The sequence below is a fragment of the Canis aureus genome, chromosome 10, assembly GCF_053574225.1.
Source record: "Canis aureus isolate CA01 chromosome 10, VMU_Caureus_v.1.0, whole genome shotgun sequence".
NCBI classification, from domain to species: Eukaryota; Metazoa; Chordata; class Mammalia; order Carnivora; family Canidae; genus Canis; species Canis aureus.
Window position 1 is genome coordinate 66,268,638 of NC_135620.1, and position 21,159 is coordinate 66,289,796.

Consider the following 21,159-nt stretch of genomic DNA (forward strand, 5'->3'; position numbering starts at 1 on the left):
CCAGGACAGCTGGATACACTCAAGCGTTCTAATAAGTATAACGGAGGCAGAGCCACAGAGGTGTATTACAAACCTCAAATCACTGATCTCATTCACACTTAGAATTACAAATTGAGTTAGAAAAATAATAATGACACACATTGTATAGCACTTCATAGTTTCCAAAGCCTTTCACATGTACTACTGAGTGTGCTCAATGCGCGGAGTTCATACACCTCTAAGACGGGTGTGGCCAGGGCTCCCCCATCCATCCCCCAATTTAGAGACGAGGAACTGAGTGTTCAGGTGTCTTGCTCAAGGCCATCCAGAGGGAAGGAGGCCAGAACACCATTCCGCTTTGAAGTACAGTAAATGAGGCTGAAGCGCACATAAACTGCAAAGTACTGTACAAATGCAAGATGTCGCCATTAATATTTTTCCAAACTGAAGACAGTTACTAGAGTTAAGAGGCCTTCAGGATGAGGAGCACAGTATGCAGAGAGAGAGAGAGAGATAAAAATAGACACACACTCATAATACACACACCAAAGATTTGTATTGCATAGCTGAATAAGGCAAATGTATACACTGTACAATCTACTTGTTCTATGGTATATGCTGCACTAGGGTTTTTAATAGCATGTTGTTCTGTGCAAGGTCTGCAAAATCGGAAATCACTTTTCAGATTTCCTTCTGATTATATTCAAAATCAAGATGTGCTCTTGTCAACATCAGGGATCGCTTTTTAGATTCAGTGTAAGTCTTCGTTTTCCATGGAATAGAAAATGGTCAATGTGTATGTGGAAAAGTGACACAACTGTAAAAGCTATGACCGCTGAAATTTCACATCTTTAAAATAAATACTGCGGGCGAGACCAACCACATCAGTGCCAATGCTTCTTGTGCTCAGCAATCATTGTCGCCAGAGGCCTAGTATTGAAAAATCATTTTTTAAGAGGGGAAAAGGAAATGAGATGAGATGTCTAAACCTCCTATCAGAATCAGAACATAACCTCTTTCGTTGCTTAAATGCAGATGGTGATGAATGAGACTTCTGACTACCCAAATGCTTGTAAGTGTATACATACTAATAACGTATCTTGCTCGCAAATACGACAAAAGCCATTATGAATGGGGCAGTGATGTGATTAAGGAGAGAATTGTTCCCAAATACACATCACTTAAGATATTAATGCTCTTGGAAATGCTTCAAGCCATATAGTAATCATTTAAAAATAAGATGATGATGACAGTGATACAAGTATTAGACTCACTTTACAATGCCTGGTGTACTTTTTTTGAATTTTGAAAAGGGAACAAGGGTAGAAGAGTTAAAACAACAACAACAACAACAGTGATTTAGAAATATACTATGATCTATCCTGGGTTAAGAGTTAGAACAAAAACATACTTACTTTCCTGAAAGAATGTCATGCCTGAGTTGTAAAACAAACAGGTACCTGACAAACATACACAAAAGTCAACAGAGGGTACTTTTTCCCAGCCGCTCCCAATCCCCAACTTCCCATCACAGATCCCGCCCCGCACATAGCCCAGAATTCTGCATTGTAAAAAGGAGTCCAAATCAAATGAGAACTTTGGTGGAAGCATCTCCTCCTGAGTCTCCAGGAAGGCATCCCAGAACCTAGCTTAGGCAGGTGAGCGCAGGTATAGAATTTGCAAGATACTTGGAAGATGGAACATGAGACACCGCACAGTCTAATGACGGCCTCTGCAGCACGGCTGGTGCTTGAGAAGGGAGCTCACACACGGGCATGCGGTGCGTCCAGTCAAACGGACAGGGCGAGGCCACTGGGCTTGGCCCTCAGCCAGTCCCACCAGCAGATTCCGGGAAGGGTGCAGCTGCTTGTATCAGAACGTTTACAGCTAACTGTAGTTAGCAACTGCTTGAGGCTTTTTTCCTGATGCAGGTTAACTGCAGACTCTGTCTTTTAAAAACAAACACGTGTACGCATGCATGCGCACGCACACGCACACCCCCCCCCCCAAAAAAAATCCCAGAACTGGGCTGCAGCGGGTTGTGGGGTAATGAGAAATGGGGAGAGGAAAGCAGCAAATAGCACAAGTAGTGTTCACTTAAGTAAAAAGAAGAAAAAAGATTAAGTGTCTTGGCTTAACTGTTTTTTTTTTTTTTTTTAACCAGGAGGATGTGGGCATCAGAACCACTTATAGTGCTTTGTAAAAGCCAAAGCTACCCACGCTCTGCTCCATACCTAGGGAATCAGCCTTACATGCAAGAGTGGCCCCCAGGAATCTGATTTGTTCAAAAGCTTCCTAGGTGTTTCTGATTCACACAACCCTGGTTAAGAATCACTGGCTTTGATGATGGCTAGAAGCAGCATGTTTCATAAGGGACTCGGAGGTGGAACTCTAGAATAATTTGTTTAAACTTTGTAAACAATGCAGACAGTCACTCTCTGTTGGGATGGATATAGGAGAATGTGGGTGACCCAGAAATCAAAGGATGGGGGAGCTGAAGGTTCTAGTACATTCCAGAATGTTCCTGCTTCCGACAGCTGCTTAGCCACCACTGAGTTGAGTACCCACATCAGAGAGAACACAAGTGCTGATATGCTGATATGGCCAGAACCTCCAATTTCTACAGGAAAACCTAACTACCCAAGGTCAGTGGACCTCTTCAGCGCAGAGAATGGTGATAAGCAGTCTTTGAAGTGTTCCTTAGGTGCTCATCTCCAGGCTAGTGGCCACCACCATGGGCTGACATGTCACCACTACTATCTATCAGGTAAATGACAAGGAGGTTCTAGGGAAGCAAAAAGCAGCAGAAGGCTGGGTAGAGAAGCTCACTGACAGAAGGGCAGCCGGAGGGAAATTCCATACTTAAAATGTTTTTAAAGTCTCTTTTGCTTCAACACTGTTTCTGAAGTCTAAGAGACAGGCATAGGCGGGCACACTTCAAAAGAAATCCAGTGGGGCTGCAAGACAACATGAAGGGACTCCAACAACTTTGATAGGGTAGCAATCAAGGGAACACTGTGCAGCCCCTTAAAAAAAATAATAAGATGGCAATTTGGGACTAAGAAACGCTCTTCCAATACCTGCCTTCCCTTCTTGTACCTCGACAAAAATGAAGTGCCATAGAACGACTAACCAACTGACCCACAGCCCAGTGAGATAGAAATGTGGCGAGAAAATAAATCTTTTAATTGCGATTCACTAAGAAAAAGGTCAGATGGAGCAAAGGGTAGATTTCCAACAGAATGCAGAGATAAGCACAGGCAAAGTACTAATAACTCTTGCTCAGAATATAAAGTCAGCACATGGAAGAGGAGGCCGCCCCACAACTCAGAGGACCCATGAGTTATAAGGTAAGTGCTACCGGGGGCACGGGGTGGGGGGATCTTGTTCCACATTTTGACCTACCTTGTAAACTCTTCGCGAAGGTTGTTCGGTTCTGAAGAATAATATTTAACTCGAAAGTGCAAAGCATAAGCAGGTCCGACTAAACATATGGAGATGGAAGGATGAAGAGGTTTTTTTTTTTTTTTTTCCCCCAGTTTTGAAGATCACAGAATGGACAAAAGGAAAAAAAAAAAAAAACATGTTAAATCTAGTCACACATTCACTGTTACACTGGGGAGGGCACGATGGGGCTTCTAAAGCTAGTGAGTCCTTTTCAATCCTTGAGTTTGGAAACCTAAAATGTGCTTTCATGTTGACGAAGATGCAGTAGCGAGTAACTCATTCTGGAATAAAAACTCTAACCGTCTAGATGAATTACTAAGAGCTGACATTTTACTTTCACCCAATTGCCAAGATATTCCAAACAGATACTAACTTTTTACAAAATACAAAGTGGGCTAAAGTAAAGTGACGCATAAACAGCAAGTGTTCTGTAATCTAAAAATACAGTAAGGACACCGTAAAGTATTATATATGTTTTGAAATTACCCACGCATGCACAACCTTGAAGAAATGTGCTTACCACACCTGTAAAATCCGAGAGCTGGACCAGATTGTCAGAACTCCTGCTTTCCCGTTCTCTGAGTCTACTTTTCTAACTCATTAGCAAATTAATGTAATAGGTGTAAAATCACCCTTCTGAATAGCATATTAATCAGTTCTCACTGGCAAGGGTGCCTGATTTCAAATGAGAGCGTAGTCTGTTTTTTAATACCCACCCAAAAACTCTTATCCATATTTTAAACTCTCACGTTTTGGCCAGCCTGAAGAAATGGAAAATCATCCACTTAAAACCGAATCTATTTTAAAGCCCTCTCAAGTCCTGAGGATAACATAATACCTCAAAACCCTGGCAAAGGAGTTTTTTTTAATTCTCTGATAAAAGAAATAAGTGAGTAAGCTAAATTCTGCTTACTTACTTTTCATCTGCTTTTTTATGGGTTTGGAATGATCCAGCCAGTGCTGAAAGATAAGAAAGAAAAAGTTTCTTTAGGTATAGTTCATCAGCTAGTCGATATAACCCACATTTACCCTCCTCCGTAAACCTTAGTCATTCCACCCATAAAACCAGGGATCGAGGCTTTCAGACCAGGATCAGCAAACTGCTTGGGATGGTATTTAAAAAAAAAAACTACGCTTATGCACAATAAATACATTTTTTCTTGGGAGAGTAAACGTTTCAAAGAGGTGCCTAAAAGAACTCAAAACCTTTTAACTAATTGATCTGTGAGAAGACCCTCTAGTTACCCTCAATCTTCTTCAACTATCTATCCCAAAGTCACCATCAGCCTAGTAAAGACTACAAGCCACGCTGCAGGGATCTCTGACCACGCATGGGTCTTGAAGCTCTGTCGCTGTAAATGTGAAAATGATAAAACCCAAACCTCTTTATTCTTTTCTCAAGGAAGATGGGAAGACAGGCAGGGGATTTGCTGGAGAGAATTTTGCTCTGGTCAACGAGGACATTTCAACTCCCTGTCGTTTTCATCAGAAAAAATACTTGGGTCCCATCCACCCCCAGGAAATCACAAAACCATCTCCCTCAGATGCAGGTCCCTCTGTAATGTCCAAGTGGTTGACACGTACATCCTGATCAGCGTCAGCGGCTCAACTTCCATGGCAAACAGCATTTAGGACCGTTGCACTGTGAGCCCCTGCCGGCGATCCCAAGCCCTGGAGGGCAGGGACGGTGCGCTCTAATCATTCTCGTGTCCTATGCCAGGCACAGGGCATGGCCCCCAGCAGGCCCGGATTAGATCCGTGAGAAATAAAATGATCCATATCATTGTTTTTTAAAGGGAGTAAAGGGAACTTCTCCAACCACTTTACGCCAACTGGGTACACACTGAAATGTCCCCGTTGGGGTAACGTTTGGAACGACACAGCCAGAATGGGTTCCTCGCTAGCTGCTCGGAATCAGAGACCCCTCTGCTGACTGCCGACACACTTCGAGAAGCAATCTCAACTCTGCACACTCTAATAATGAGAAAGGGTGGGACTAAATTAGTGTGGTGTACTCTTACCCCTCACCAAAGAGCCCATTGTGACTGTGTGGGAGGAGGGGAATAAGGAAACACAAAAGCAAATAACAGGTGACTTATAACACAATAAGCTGTGAGCAGCGCGACGGGAGAACGTGGGCTTTTGTCATCTCCACCCTCCGGCTCAGCAATCACGCAATAAAGGAAGATCAGCCCAGCAGGATGTGTATCTCAAAGGCACAAGCGCAGGATGCTTTATCTCACTGGTAATAGCTATGAATTGGAAATGACCTAAATGTCCATCAACAACAGAGAAGGATTTTAAAAAAATGGCTCATCCGTATGATGAAATACTATTCAGCCTTTAAAACTGATGTGGGCCTATTTACCGATGTGGCAAGAGACCCGCAGCTCAACGCTTGATGAAAAGAAAAAAACAAAACAAAACAAAAAACAAAAAACAAAAAAAACCCCCAAGATCCTGTTTATATAAAATTATTATTTTTCTATCAAGATTACGTCCGGAAGGATTTATGGATGTTCGTTTCAGATGTGGGGCTGTGAGTGCCATTTATTTTTTTCTTTTTTACTTTTCTGCATGATCTTTTACTTTTTTTTTTTTTTTTTTTTAATCTTTTACTTTTAATGAGAATACTGTTTCCAGGGGCTGGGCCAGGCTGTCCCTTCCATTACGCATTCGGTTGTTTGCCTACCAGGCCGGTTCTGAAGATCAACTTGCCCCATCGGAATACGCTACCACCACTGCCCTCGGCCAAGCAGAAAACCTCGGACCTTAGCCCCCAGAGGAGGACAGATACGGACACAATAAAAGTATATTTACTATCCTGCCAAAGTATCAGGCTAATGGCTATGACTAAACTCCCTGCCCTCGCTTTGAAATGGATTTACTATCGCCATGCAAAGAAAGTTCTGGGGCAGCCAGCCTTCTAATCTCATCAGCCCCAGATGCTCAGAGCTTAAAGGGGCTGGTCCCATTTCTTTGCTTCGGGTCCCCTTACATCTGGAGTAGAACACGTCAAGCCCACTGTTCCCCTCCCTCCGCTGTCCGACTAGTCTTGATCCAAGTGTGACCTGTGTTGTTCCCTTGCCGGTGGTTTTCAACCCTGGCTGTGCATTGCAGTCACGATTACCCAGGTCCCACCCAAGATCCATTAAACAGAATCTCAGAGCATTAGTGGTTTTTTAAAGGCTCCCTGAGAGCCCATTAAATATTTAGTGCTTTAGTTTTCCCACATCCTCCTCTTACCCAGGAATATACCCTACTGATCTTGGGGATCTTGACATGCCCATGACCCCTTCTGAACATCGTTGTCTAGGCTTTCTAAAATCTCAAGCAATTTCAGGGTTTATGGCTGGCGTTAAGTGACAGTTCACGGCCAGTGCTCCTCCCGGACTGCTTTCCCCTCTGGCCACGCTGCTTAAGGAGCTCCCTGCCCAGGGCCTCCATCCCTCCCTGGCCTCCATCCTTCGTGCCCAGCCACAGGGCGCAGCTCAAAGCAGGACGTGCCAGGATGGAGGCTTGTGAAAAGTCTGGGGCTCAGTAAGCTGGGAACGTCATCGGAAACAGTTTCATTTTAAAAGCTCCCTGGCCCTACAGGGTTCAGATCAGGTTGGCATGCCTGCATCAGAAGTGATAAGAAATCCAGCCATAATCCTAAAACAAGAGATGATAAAACCTATCTTGTATCCAACCAGTTTAAAATGACCCGACTTTCTTTTTAGCTGCAGGAGCTGACCAGACTCTGATTACTCATATTTTATCCTACAACACCAACTCATGATGAATACCCAAGCACTATGGCCCAACGTGGCCTTTGGTAAATCATATCCTACACTGACTGGGCCTGGAGGCCTACATTTAGCAGCAGCGGACCTGCCTCAGATGTTCACCTGCATCCCGGCTAAATATAGCCACGCTGCCTGTCGGCAAAGGCCAAGGCCAATGGCTCCAGCCCTCTTAAGGGACCAGTAAACCAGTCACTGGAGATAGATGAGTGCACGTCTAAGTTCAAAGGGCACGCCGTTTAACTCAAACACTCTAACAGGTGTTAGAAAGGTGGTTTCTTTTTTTTTTTTTTTTAAATGTTCGTTTTATTTATTTTTATTTATTTATGACAGTCACACAGAGAGAGAGAGAGAGAAAGAGAGAGAGAGAGAGGCAGAGACACAGGCAGAGGGAGAAGCAGGCTCCATGCACCGGGAGCCCGACGTGGGATTCGATCCCGGGTCTCCAGGATCGCGCCCTGGGCCAAAGGCAGGCACCAAACCGCTGCGCCACCCAGGGATCCCCCAGAAAGGTGGTTTCTGATCTGAATTTCTCATCCAAGTCTATTTAGCAAAACCCCTGCCATAAATCAAGATGGGAGACGATTTGGCAAAGCCCATCTGTTCCGACGGTACGTCAATGGACTATGACATGCACACAGCTGGTTGTAGAACTGAGCTGTCTCAGATCTATGCAGAAGCACTTGAACCACAACGGCCAAGAGAAGCTCAGGGGTTGGAAAGAGTCTAAAACCTGCCAGAACGACCCCTGCGCCCTCACCATCAAGTCGGAGGGGTGGAACTCGTAGCTCGCTTCCTAATAACCTGTAGATTTTCTTAGCTTACAGAGTGTCTAGTTCATGTTTAAATTAGAGCTGGAAGGAAATCTGAAGAGAAAATCATATCCAAAGGATGAAAAGAGAAAGAAGGGAAAGGACACTTTTGGAGCTTACTGGTGTGATATGATTTATAATAAGAAATATATATATATGGTCTTAGTTTCTGGCACAGAGATCTTAAAACCCTTGGAATTTTGTACGCCACAAGAGCAATCAAGGTGTCCTGACATTGGTAACAAATCCCTTCTAACCACACCTGAGTTTCTGTTAACGAGGGGACGTTCAGAAAGCACCTGAGGATGGGGGCTGGTTGCCAGGGGAACTAACCAGTGACCAAGGGTTAAACCTGAGTCTGACCTCTGGAGAGGGGGAGGGGGCCGGGGCCTGGAGGCTGGATCAATCACTAATGCCCAATAATTTAATCCATCATGCCTTTGTGACAAAGACTCCGTAAAAACTTAAAACGGAGGATTCGGAGAGCTTCCGAACAGAGATCTGGAGAGTGGGACACGCAGGGAAGGCGTGGAAGCTCTGTCGTGCCCACTGTGCCCTACACCTTGCTCGAGTCATCTCTTCCGTCAGGCTGCTCCTGAGTTACCTCTTTTTATAACAGACTGGCAATCGAGTGAGTAAAATGTTTCTGAGTACCATGATCTGTTCTAGAAAATTAACTCAACTCGAGAGGGGGTCGTGGGGGACTTCCTATCTACACTGCGAAAGCACAGGCACTGGACTTATGACTGGCATCTGAAGTGTGGAGTGGAGGTAGGTGGGAGGGGGCAGTTTTGTAGGACTAGGCCTTCACCTATGGGATCTGAGGCTACCCACAGGTAGACAGCGCCAGAATTTTTTGCTCGGGGGTGTCGGCAGAAAACCACGCTGGACTGCGTCACACCTATGGCTCACTCAGGTCTCAGAGCAGATGAAGGTAGCTGTGCTGAGGGCTCAGAGGCCCAGGAATCACAGTGCTACTGAGGCAGAGGCAGGGTCAGAAATGAGTCTGTGTCGGGACACCTGGGTGGCTCAGTGGTCAAGTGTCTGCCTTTGGCTCAGGGCATGATCCCAGGATCTGGGATTGAGTCCCACATCGGGCTCCCCGCAGGGAGCTGCTTCTCCCTCTGCCTGTGTCTCTGCCTCTCTCTCTCTGTGACTCTCATGAATAAATAAATAAAATATTAAAAAAAAAAAAAAAAGAAATCAGGCGGTGTCAGCATCCAGGGCCCTGGGTCTCCACACCACACACTAGCTCGAAGCACTTCCCCACCTAAGGAGGGACCTCTCCTCCTCATCCACGATGAGGCCCCTGTAACCACCTCACTTACACCAGCTACTCAAGACTTTCTTGGGGATTCATGTGAATCAACTGCAAAGACCCTTTTATCAATAGCTCTCCATCCAGCATCAATATTTGCAAATGGGCAGGAAAACCCTTGCTCTCCCAGCCTTCAGAGACAGGCTGCTGGGAGGCCTGTGAATGTTTCACACTCCTTTGTACAAAAATCGAAGGAGGCAAGAGATCAGAGTTCGAGTCCAAGCTCTGCCACCCACCTGGGGTGTGACCATGGGCGTGAGACCCCTGACACCGTTTGCTCATGTGAGCACTGGGCTGTGCCCTAACACACTGTCTGAACAATCAACTCAGGGGCCAAGGAAGGGTTTCCGGTCTCTCACAGTAATGCACTTGCCAATAGCACTTCCCTCCAGCTGCATCTGAGATGGTGGAAAGGCTCAGTAGGGTCCATACAAGGGGCATATGTGAGGGCATTCCAAGCGATCATCAGAGTGAAGCCAAAAATGCCCCTTCAGTGCCCACTGACCCCCTTGGGCGGCCACCGATTCCCTGTCAACCTCACCTCGCCGTGCTGGGCCTCTTATTACCCATCCACCTGATTCTAGGCTGCACAGACCAGAGGAAAAACATCCCACAAGTCTAGAGGCGAAGGCCAAAATCACCTTTCCTGGATCCCTTGCTGCAAAGTGTACCACCCAAAAATGCTCCCTTTTCACACTGGGAGCGGCTCTGGAAGGGATTAACTAGGGCCGCACCTGTCCTCCAGAACTCCGGTCCCCCCAGGACCTGAAGGGGGGATCCAGCTTGGGCGGGGGAGGGGGGGTTGTTATGACCCCTGCCCCAGCTTGCCACTCCTCTCCCATCTGACATCTTGCTCAGCTCATCACTGATCCTCAGGCAGTCCTCCTCCACGCTCCAGAGTGAAGTCAGACCATCCCCTGGATTCCACGGGGATGGTCCGTCTCCCCCAGCAGAATGAGGCAGGCGGGGACAGTGTCCTGCTTGCTTCTGCACCACAGAGACTGACAGCGAGGAAGCTCTGAGGCACAGTGTGCTGAGTGGTTGCCGCCTGGACGTGTTCTTTCTGCGGGCACGTGCTTACGGACGTGCGTGGCTGAGATGCTACCATGGGTCAGGGTACCAGTGGAGCCTGGTGGAAAGGGCTGCCCTTTGGAAGGAGACCAGGTTCTGAATCCTGCCTCCACTCCTCACCTGAACCTTTACAGGGCTCCTAGTGAGGCTCAGCTCTGTCAGCTGTAAAATGGGCCTGCTCTCTGGCTCGTTTTCCAGATGATGAAGGTTAAATAAAGGTTATGGAAAGTTTTCAGGTTGATGTGTGGCTCAGAGCTCATCAGAGTGAGGACTCGAGAAACAGCAGCTATCTGACCGGTCTGTAAGAAAGCCAGGTGGGTGTAGGCCAGAGCTTCCTCTCTCAGAAGAAAGCTTTCCTCTATAAAAATAGACCATTGCCCCTGCTTTGAGCTACGCAAAGGTGAGATCTACAGAATGGGCTCCTGCCTGCCTTGATATGGAAAAGGGAAACAGGGGGCCCCAGCCCCAACTGCTAAAAATAGGCAATGCCAATAGACTTTGACCTTGCTTCAGGGCTGGGCAGCGCACTATGGTAACCAGGCTTGGCTCTTTGAAGGGAGACGTAAGCTGGGTATGCAGAGAGCTGTGCCAAGAGCCCCGCCACTGCCAGCCCTCTGATTTGCATGCCCAGGCAGGGTGGGGACATCATTTCTTGCAGGAGCCTCACATGGCAATAAGCCCAGTGGACCGTCCCCTTCCTGGCCCCCATCTATTATACCTGCCATCAATTGCTTCATTTGTCCCAGGCGCCCAGAAAATCAATGATTCAGGGAACGGTCCCAAAGGGATCACCCTAAATCACTAATGTTTCTCCCACAGGCAAGGCAGCCTTGCAGGTTCCAGCTAGCCTAAGTATGTCACCTCCAGGAGCTTTGATGACTTCTTTTTTTTTTCTTTTTAAGATTTTATTCATTTATTCATGAGAGACACAGAGAGAGAGAGGCAGAGACATAGGCAGAGGGAGAAGCAGGCTCCATGCAGGGAGCCTGAAGTGGGACTTGATCCCAGGACTCCAGGATCACACCCTGGGCTGAAGGTGGCACTAAACCGCTAAACCACCGGGGCTGCCCAGCTGTGATGACTTCTGGCCCCCCACCCCCTCAGCTGGCCCAGCTAGAAAGAGGAAACCAACACCCATGTTAGTCCACAAAGCCCTTCCTCCTCTATGAGCTCGGGGAGCCCCTCAACCTCCCCGTGATACAGATGTTACAGCCTCCACTTTACAGCTGAGAGCAGGCTCGCAAGCATAGTGTACTGAAAAGAGCACTTACCCCTGAGGTCCTGAGACCTAGGTTTGAATCCGAGCCATGCTACTCACTGAGCACCCTGCCAAAGTCTAAAGGCTTTCATTTCACCATCAAGAAGACAGAAAAATGTGACAAATGGCTTCTAAGGTCCCTTCTGGGGCTGCAGACTGAGGTCGTAGGCTGTATGCCTTGTCAACAAGAGTCACCAAGAAGGAGCAGTCCTACGTCTCAGGATCTCATCAGAAAGGTGAGATCATGAACCCAAGGCCAGATGAGCAAATGGCCACAGAAGGCAAAGAAGCTCAAAGGTTTCCTGAGAGGAGGAGAAGCAATGGAGGTGCAGAACACGCCGCATGCAGGAAGAGCTGTCGTCTGAAACAGTCTTGAAGGACAGCTGGAAGTTTAAACAGGGTAAGAAAGAACATGCCAGGAGGGGAACCCACAGGCAGAGGCACACACGTAAGTGCAGGCATCACCAGATCGCAGCCCGTAATGAGCCCAGCCTAGAAATCAGACTGACAAGAAGGGTTCTGGGAGCAGCTGCTGCACATCCTGGAATCCTTAAAGTCAGGTGTGAAGTCAGGTGGACGAGGATCCTGCATCTGCTTCGTGGCACTCAGAGCTGGGAGCTGGAAAGACATTAGAGGGTGTAGAGTCTGAGTGTCTGCAGGTGTCTGGCCTTGGAAGGACGCCTGGATCCTGACAAGACTGTGCCAGGGCACCGGCGGATGGGAATGAATGGTGGCCCAGTGAGCAGAGGTGCACAGCCAGGTCTTTCATAATGGAGCCACATCCTTGGCTTTCTGGGAATCCGAGTGGCTGGAGAGGGGTCACCCGGGAATGAGGACACGGCACCAAAGCAACAGGCAGCACATGGCTCTGCTGGCAGAAACGATGGCTGTTTTCTCCCTCTGACAAGAGAAGCGAAGGGGGGCAGACGCGTGGAACATGAGAACTAGAAGAGCTCTTAGGAACTGGTCCAAGTACCCCATTTCACAGACGAGAAAACTGAGGACAAGGGAGAAAGCCCCAAATAAGTGAGGGGCAGAGCCAGGAATGAGGACTAGGTCAGACTCATAGTCCGGGGCTGCAGACATTCTGAAGCTCCAAAATACTGCATGTGTGTAGACACACAGAAGGCAGAAGGGAGAGGCGTTTCCGGGAAGAGGAGGGCTGACGAGTATCAGAGCTGGGGACAGCTGGAAGATACCAGACACAGAGGGGAACACTCTAAATCTGGCACTCAGGAAGCAGCTGGAAACGGAACTGTGATGCAGGTCTAGGGGGTACATGCTAGAGAAACACACACGTTTCCTTAAAACCAAATAGTGTAAAGGATAGAGAGGGAAGGAAATTTTTCCTATAGGGTAGGAAAATTCAAAGGGATTTAGCTAAATGACCCCAGTCTTCTCAGCAGGAGGTAAGGCCAAGTGCGAGCACAGTCGTTGCAGAGACTGGACTGCAGGGCTGTGGTCAGGATTCCTAAGGGGAACCGAGGCCACGAGGGGCTGACACAAGGCTCCCAGAGCAGCTCAGGGGCTTGGACTTCACTGCATCTGTCATCTGTGACCTGTGCTGGTGCCAAAGGGCTTGGGCCGTGACCCTCCAGCCTGGGAGAAGCAGCAGAGGAAACAGATGGACCCGCATGTTGAGGGGGGACCAGGGCACAGTCACGGGGGCAGGAGCATCAAAGGGCAGGTGAGCACACGGGCAAGGTGGCTGAGGCTCCTTCCGTCAGGTCTCCAGAGGGGAGAACGAGGCAGGAGGGGATGGTGAAGGTCAGAGGCTCCACATGCAGAGGGACCGGAAGGATGGAAGCAAGGAAGTTATCATGGAATGGGAACGATGGAATTCCAGTTCCTGCAGCGATCGGGTGGTGAGGGGACCCAAGCGAACGTATGCGCGAGGTTTGCCCAAGTGGAGTTTCAAGGCGAGGAAACAGTGCCCGGGACATTTAGGGCAGGTAATCTGAATTCGAGGGGTGGGGAAGACAGGCTGAGACACCAGGGCGAGGTCAGACGACAGCAGAACTCGGCAGGGAGGCAGGAGGAGAAAAGCTCATCCGTCCCCCATCCAGGGTCCCAGGTCCCAGCGGGTGGGGATGAGTCTCCAGCTGGGAAATGGAGAAGGGATCCGGCCACCATCTCGAGGTGGCAAGAGTCAGGGAGGGAAGGGGATGGAGGCCAGGATGCTGGGAAATCCTGATTCCACTGCGCCATCTCGGACTCCGCATCACACAGATGTTCTCGGGCGGACCTAATCTCTAGGCACCGGTGCTGAGCATCTTCGCCTTAATCGTCACATGTGACCCTCCCGGGGGGTATCTGAAGAAGTGTCTCTAGGAAGCAAGGCTTAGCCGTGGACGCTCAGACACCTCCTATCAGGGAACCCATCCTTTCATACAGTCTAAAATAGCACCGCCCCTTACTCGGTCTGCCTATCCCCTTACTCTGCTTTCTGTTTCTTAACATTTACTACCATCTGTCATGGATGCGTTCACTGCTTTATCCACAGTGCTTAAGAACAGGGCCCAGTGCATAACGGATCCTCAATAAATATTCTTTTACTCAATTATAATTTACATACAGTGTTGTAACAGTTTCGGGCATACAATATAAGGATTCCACAAATCTACACATTTCTCAGTGCTCACCAAGATACATATACTCTTAATCCCCTTTATCTCACTCATTCCCCCCACCCCTCGACCTCAAGGACTATTTTTAGATTGTTGAATATATTATCTTTGGAACCCGATGTTAGGTTTCATTGGGGAGGGAGAGTCTGAAGCCACTCCTGCTTTTGAAGAGAGTGGCTCTGAGCTACATCAGGTTCACTCCCTCTGGCACCCCCACTGTGGACAGTTCTGTCTCCGGCAAAGCAAGGGAAGTCTTTGCTGACCTAACACCACCTCCTGGAGCCTGCAAGATGGTCCTCTAGCAGTGCCAAGCCCTGCTCCGACTGGCCCCCTGCACTCGCTAAGCCTGGCTGGGATCACATTCAGTGTGTTCACAGCACCCGCGCTCTCCCCCCGGCAAGAGTCCACAGAAGATGCTGCTGCAGCCTCTCTGCCGGTTAAAAATAAAGCATCATTAAAAGAATTTCCAGAATGGTGTATCTGCTGCTTCCTACCTACTCTAGAAATGTGCCTATATCACATCCCTCTGCTTGGAAACGTTTCCCGAATGCATTCCCTTGCACAACAGGAATCCTTCTTTCTCTCTTCCTCTCCTGTTATTGGCCACCTCTAGGGGCGCGGGGGAGGGGGGGCGCATATGGATGAATTCCACGCGGGCACCATCACCACCACCCCCAGGCTCGCTACTGCAGCAACATCACGGTTTAACTCCTCTTTTTCCTCTACCAATCTCTAGCAACTGTGGATTTGCAATTAGCATGAAAAGTCAACCTACCCCAAGACGAATCAAAGGAGTACTTACAGCGACCTGGGAAGAGTCAAGGAACTGGAGGCCGAAGTAATCGGTTTCCACGAGGTCCAAGTGGTACACGATCTGATCGAAAAGATCCTGGCCTTTGGCATGTTTCTGGAAGACAATTGGACAGATGAAAATTTAGGATGTGACCGCTGGATAAGAGCAAAACGTTTTAAAAAGAAACAGCGCTCGCTTTGGCAGCGCATATACAACAAAAAAAGAAACAAAACCAAAATCACTTTTGTCTTTATGTTGCATACGTGTATATGTACACATTTTTAAAATTTTAATTATTTTTATTATAATAAAAACTCATTATTCTATCTGATTACTCATAATGCAAACAAACCACCAAAGAACACTTTTATAGGATGAAGAGGGAACTAACGCCTTATTATGAAAACTGGCTAATAAAGGGGGAAAAAATCAAGCACTGATCTGGCTGTTAGATGTAGCATTGGGTAACCAAGGAGTAGATGATAAGATATACAGAAATTAACTCAAAACGGATCAAAGACCTAGATGCAAAAGCTTGAACTATAAAACTCTCAAAACAAAGGAACAAATCTTCATGACCTTGGATTAAACAATGACTTCTTAGATATGACACCACAATCACCAGCAACCAAAAAATCCCAATAAACCAGAGGTGCCTGGCTGGCTCAGTCAGCAGAACACGTGACTCTTGATCTTGGGGTCATGAGTTCAGGCCCCACTTTGGGTGTGGAGCCTACTTAAATTAAAAAAAACAAACAAACCAATAAACCAGGTATCATCAAAATGTAAAACTTTCATGGTTCAAAGAACACAAGGACACAAGAAACACAAGAAATCACAAAGGCAACCCAAAAGGGGAGAAAACTTTTGCAAATCCCATATCTGATAAGGGATTTCTATCTAGAATATACAGAGAAGGGGATCCCTGGGTGGCTCAGCAGTTTAGCGCCTGCCTTTGGCCCAGGGCGTGATCCTGGAGTCCCGGGATCAAGTCCCACGTCTGGCTCTCATGTCGGGCTCCCGGCATGGAGCCTGCTTCTCCCTCCTCCTGTGTCTCTGCCTCTCTCTCTCTCTCTCTCTCTCTATGTCTATCATAAATAAATAAATCTTTTTTAAAAAATTGAATACACAGAGAACTATTACATCTCAATAATAAAAAATTCACTTAAAAATGGACAAGGGATATAAAGATAGAACTCTGAAGATATAGAAATACCTAAGATGCACATAAAAAGATGCTCAACATCATTAGTCATTAGGGAAATGCAAATCAAGACTAGAATCAGGGACGCCTCGGTGGCTCAGTGGTTGAGCATCTATCTTAGGCTCAGGTCATGATTCCGGCATCCTGGGATCAAGTCCCGTATTGGGCTCCCTGCATGGAGCCTGCTTGTCCTCCCCCTGCCTATGTCTCTGCCTCTCTCTGTGTCTTTCATGAATAAATAAAATCTTTAAAAAAAAAAAAAACCCACAATCAGATACTACCCCACCGCCACTGGGATGGCTATAACAAACGACAGATAATAACAAATGTTGGAGAAATTGGAACCCTCATATACTGCTGATGGGAATGTAAAAACCGTAGCCATTTAGGGAAGCAATTTGGCAGTTTCTCAAATGGTTATATATAGAGTCACCATTTGACCCAGCAATTCCACCCGAAGTATATATCCAAGGGAAATGAAAACACTGCGTCGTACAGAAATCTGTACAAAAACGTTCATAGCAGCGTTGTTCCTAGTAGCCCCAAAGTGGAAGCAACTCAATTTGCTTCAACTACCTATCATTTGATGCATGGATAGACATAGGTAGAAAATCTTATCCACATGATAGAATATTATTGGACTATAAAAAGGTATGGAGGGGGCACCTGGGTGGCTCAGCGCTTGAGCGTCTGCCTTCCGCCCAGGGTGTGATCCTGGAGTCCCAGGATCGAGTCCCACATCAGGCTCCCTGCATCAAGCCTGCTTCTCCTTCGGCCTGTGTCTCTGCCTCTCTCTCTGTGTCTCTCTCATGAATAAATAAATAAAATCTTTAAAAAAAAAAAAGAAAGATTAGTGATTGCTTACGGCTGCAGTATTTGTGGGGTGACAGCCAAGGTGAGCAGGGTTTTTGGAGGGGTTAATGAAATATTCTAAAATCGATGATGGGGGGTTGTCTGGGTGACTCAGTCAGTTAAGCATCTGCCTTCAGCTCTGGTCAGGATCTCAGGGGTCCTGGGATCAAGCCCTGCACATGGCCTGCTTCTCCCTCTCCCTCTGCCCCTCCCCCTGCTCAAGCTCGCTCTCTTGCTCTCTCTCTCTCAAATAAATAAAATATTTAAAATAAAAAATAAAATCGATGGGGATAGACGCACAACTCTATAAATATACTAAAAGCCACCGAATCCTACAGCCCAGAGATGAGTTATATGGTATGTCTACCTCAATAAAGGTATTAAAAATAGGAGATGCACAGAATTTCTCTTTATAGTAGTACAGCAACAACAAAATGAAGAAGGAATACCAGAATTGCAATATCACAATTCTGCAACTCCTAACGAGCGGTAGGTGCTAAGCACTGAGCCCCAGTGGCTATAACATCACAAGACAACCAGCCATCGAGTACCTCCTGCTGAAGAACACCCCCACCCAAGATGTCATCTTGCTCCCCGCCATTCTCCCTCCACAGGGAAAAAAACCAACAATAACAAACCAAGCCTGGGGCCGACTCAACCACTAGATCCAACTGCAGGAAATGCATGCAGAGGACTGTTCTCAACTACATGGAGCTGCAATCAGCAAGATCCAGCCTGTGGGGAATTCTAGAAACTCTTCCTCCAACACAGCTTCTCCAACAAACAGAAGAGGCAGAAAAGTAAAGGGATAAAGGGGCACCAGAGGGTAAAAAAGATTTAAAAGATATCTTTATTTTTTTAAGATTGTATTTATTTATTCATGAGACACACAGAGAGAGAGGCAGAGACACAGGCAGAGGGAGAAGCAGGCTCCCCAACGGGGAGCCTGGTGTGGGACTTGATCCCAAGACCCCGGGATCACGACCTTGAGCCAAAGGCAGGCGCTCAACCACTGAGCCACCCAGGTGCCCCTAAAAGACATCTTTAAAAAAAAAGGCCAAAAAAGAAACTGCGATGAGTAGGGATGCACGCTTGGGTGATAAAACTCGAAGAGCTGGTAAAGAAAGGGTTAACAATAAACTATAAAGTCAGGGTACTTGTTGCTCTCGGGGGCCCAGTGGGGATGTGCCGGGGAGAGGGCCCACGGTAACCTTCCAGCTGGCCGGCAGGATCCCAGCTGCTGACTCGGGTGGTGGGTGGTACCAGGGCATCTGCCTTCCCGTAGTTTGTTAGACTGTACCTTTGTTTTATTTGTACATCTGTATTTGTGTTATATAAGACAGCACTAACAAAAAGCAAAAACAAAAAACAAAAAAACCCCTCAAAATTATAGCAGTGGATTACAACCTTCAGATTCCTTCCTTCCTGGAAATACCCCTTGAAGGCGACGATTCAACAGGAGCAGAAGGCTCCGTGCACAGTGACGTTCTCTGTAGCATTGCCTCCTGGAGAAATAAAGCTGGGGGCAGGGCTAGAAGAAGAAACCACCTAAACTCCAACCGCAGAGACACAAGAGTTGGGCCGGTTAACACTCAGGAATACTGCTGGGCTGCTGGGACACATAACTACCAAGGTGAGGCAGAAATAAGGAAAATTCTTTTTTTTTTAAAGATATTTATTTATTTATGATAGACAGAGAGAGAGGCAGAGACACAGGAGGAGGGAGAAGCAGGCTCCATGCCAGGAGCCTGACGTGGGACTTGATCCTGGGACTCCAGGATCACGGCCTGGGCCAAAGGCAGGTGCCAAACCGCTGAGCCACCCAGGGATCCCGAAATAAGGAAAATTCTTATGTGGACATTAAGTGAACAGACCACAAAGGAATAAGAAGCTGGGATTCCAACTACATAAGAGCATGTGTGTGCTGGGCACCCGGGTGGCCAGTGGTTGAGCATCTGCCTTCGGCCCAGGGCGTGATCCTGGGGTCCCGGGATCGAGTCCCGCATCGGGCTCCCTGCATGGAGCCTGCTTCTTCCTCTGCCTGTGTCTCTGTGTCTCTCGTGAATAAATAAATAAAATCTTTAAAGAAAAGAAAAAAGAATATGCATGTGCTGTATGGACTGCTGGATAGAAACGGCTTGTGAAAACAAAAATAGCTGTGTTGGGATAGAGAATCTATGGATGATTTGCTTCCGAAGTGTTCTTTAACACTGATCTTTTGGCAGTTGTTAGACAACAAACACAATTAAAAAAAAAAAAAATCACCATTCTGGCACTCTTCTTCCGGATGTACTCCCTCCTAGGGCTCTGGCACTCCCGGCCTATCCGACACCTATTACCACGGCGCCAATGCCTCATTAGTGGGTTTCCTAGTGGGACAGAACTAGTTAGCACACTGCTTAGCAGCAGGATGTGGCAGACAGAACGGGGCTGGCAGGAAGCAAGAGATCCACGCTCTAGTCCCAGAGGCATCAACTGCGACCCTTAAGCAATTCATAATTTCCCCAAATCCCTACGACCATCCTGGATTTCCCACGCAGCCGCACATCAGGCACGGCGCCCTGAACGGGCAAGCTCGCTCAAACTCAGCTGACCCCAGATCCCACTGCTCTTGCGATTTTGGTTCAGGGCTTACCGTCCAGGTAAATCGTTTTAACACTCACAGAATAGGACCTGAAAAAAACACAGTTGCACACGTGTAAAGTAAGGGCCGTTAGTCGAAGCTTCTTTCCAGGTTATTCTAGATCTTCCTTTTCTGAGGTCTTTCTTTCTTTTTTTTTTTTTTAAAGATTTATTTATTTTTTATTTATTCATGAGAGAGAGAGAGAGAGAGAGAGAGGCAGAGACACAGGCAGAGGGAGAAGCAGGCTCCAATGCAGGGAACCTGACACAAGATTCGATCCAGGGTCTCCAGGATGACACTCTGGGTTGACGGCAGGTGCTAAACCGCTGAGCCACCCAGGCGCCCCTCTGAGGTCTTTCTAAAACGGCTCCTATGTAGAAGGAGCCCAAGGTGGAGGATGGGGAAAGAACCTTCCTAGGGTCAGCTGGTCCCTTCTGCTGAGCCAGACTGGCTCCCGCGTGGGCAGACCCTCGCTAAGCGGGACTCGGAAGCGGCTGACGCAGCAGGGTGCGGTGGACAGGAAATACCACGTTTACCGACTCGCCTGTAGATGCTTCCCCCCCTTACCTCCCCCGGCCCCTGGTGCCCTTTGGTCTCTTCCTCTGAGACAGAATTCCCAATGGCCCTCTCCAGATCTAAAAAGAACCTGGTGAGATTATGAGGGCTGGAATAGAGGGATCCTCAAAACCGAGGTCCCAGTGAGTGACAGGTCAGGCGAAGACAGGTGGGGCCGGGCCACAGCACCCGAACCCACCACCGCACAGTGGGCGGCGCTTCTCTAAACTGAGGCTCCAGGACTCACTTGTCCTGCCAGCCAGGACGTGCCACCTGGGGCAGGGCCCGGAAGCCCACGGACTGGCATCTCGGGCTCAGCCCAAACAGCGCCTCCTTCACTCCCCCACCCCTCCCCTAACCCAGGGCTCTAAGTGCCCCCAAGCAAGCACGCCTCTTTAGGACACACACTCATCACCCTGCACTGCGGTGGCTGCCTTCGTCGTCGTCTCACTCCGACTTCAGGCTGAGGCCAGGGACCAGCTGTGTTGTCTCCCCTTCCCTCCGTCCCCAAAGCACACAGCAGGCGCTCCATAAACATCTGTTTGCTGCATGGCTAGCTGGCTGGCTCTGCAGGCTGGGGGATGTGTGGGGGCCGGGGCCAAGAACTAGATCTTCTGGATGGACCACGCTAAAACACGGACAACAGACTGATGCTTCGCAAGCAGCAGGCCTAAATGTGAGAATACACTCATTAAAATCTTTTCAAATTAAGTATTCCAGGAACAAGTGCCTAGGGAACCGTGCTGCACTTCCAAGGCCGTTTACCTAAACACGATTTCGTGGCTATTATGTGAAGTGCTGTCTAGTGGTTACAATAGGAGATCCATTAATGTGA

The 21,159-nt window shown here is 47.8% G+C and overlaps 1 protein-coding gene across 9 annotated transcripts in view; it reads right to left on the reverse strand.

The window, feature by feature from the left end:
• The window catches only part of EPB41L4B (erythrocyte membrane protein band 4.1 like 4B), a 127,275-nt gene that overhangs the window by 75,836 nt on the left and 30,280 nt on the right, over positions 1 to 21,159 (reverse strand). For 8 of the 9 annotated variants that reach the window (XM_077912843.1, XM_077912846.1, XM_077912841.1 and 5 more), the window contains exons 2-5: positions 15,100 to 15,204; positions 4,344 to 4,386; positions 3,385 to 3,463; positions 1,395 to 1,439 (exon numbers count right to left, since the gene is read on the reverse strand). In XM_077912843.1, the coding sequence (XP_077768969.1) occupies positions 1,395 to 1,439; positions 3,385 to 3,463; positions 4,344 to 4,386; positions 15,100 to 15,204 (272 nt within the window). Of the gene's footprint in view, positions 1 to 1,394; positions 1,440 to 3,384; positions 3,464 to 4,343; positions 4,387 to 15,099; positions 15,205 to 19,411; positions 19,634 to 21,159 lie in introns of those variants that run through there. The other variant, XM_077912844.1, reaches the window with a different exon arrangement.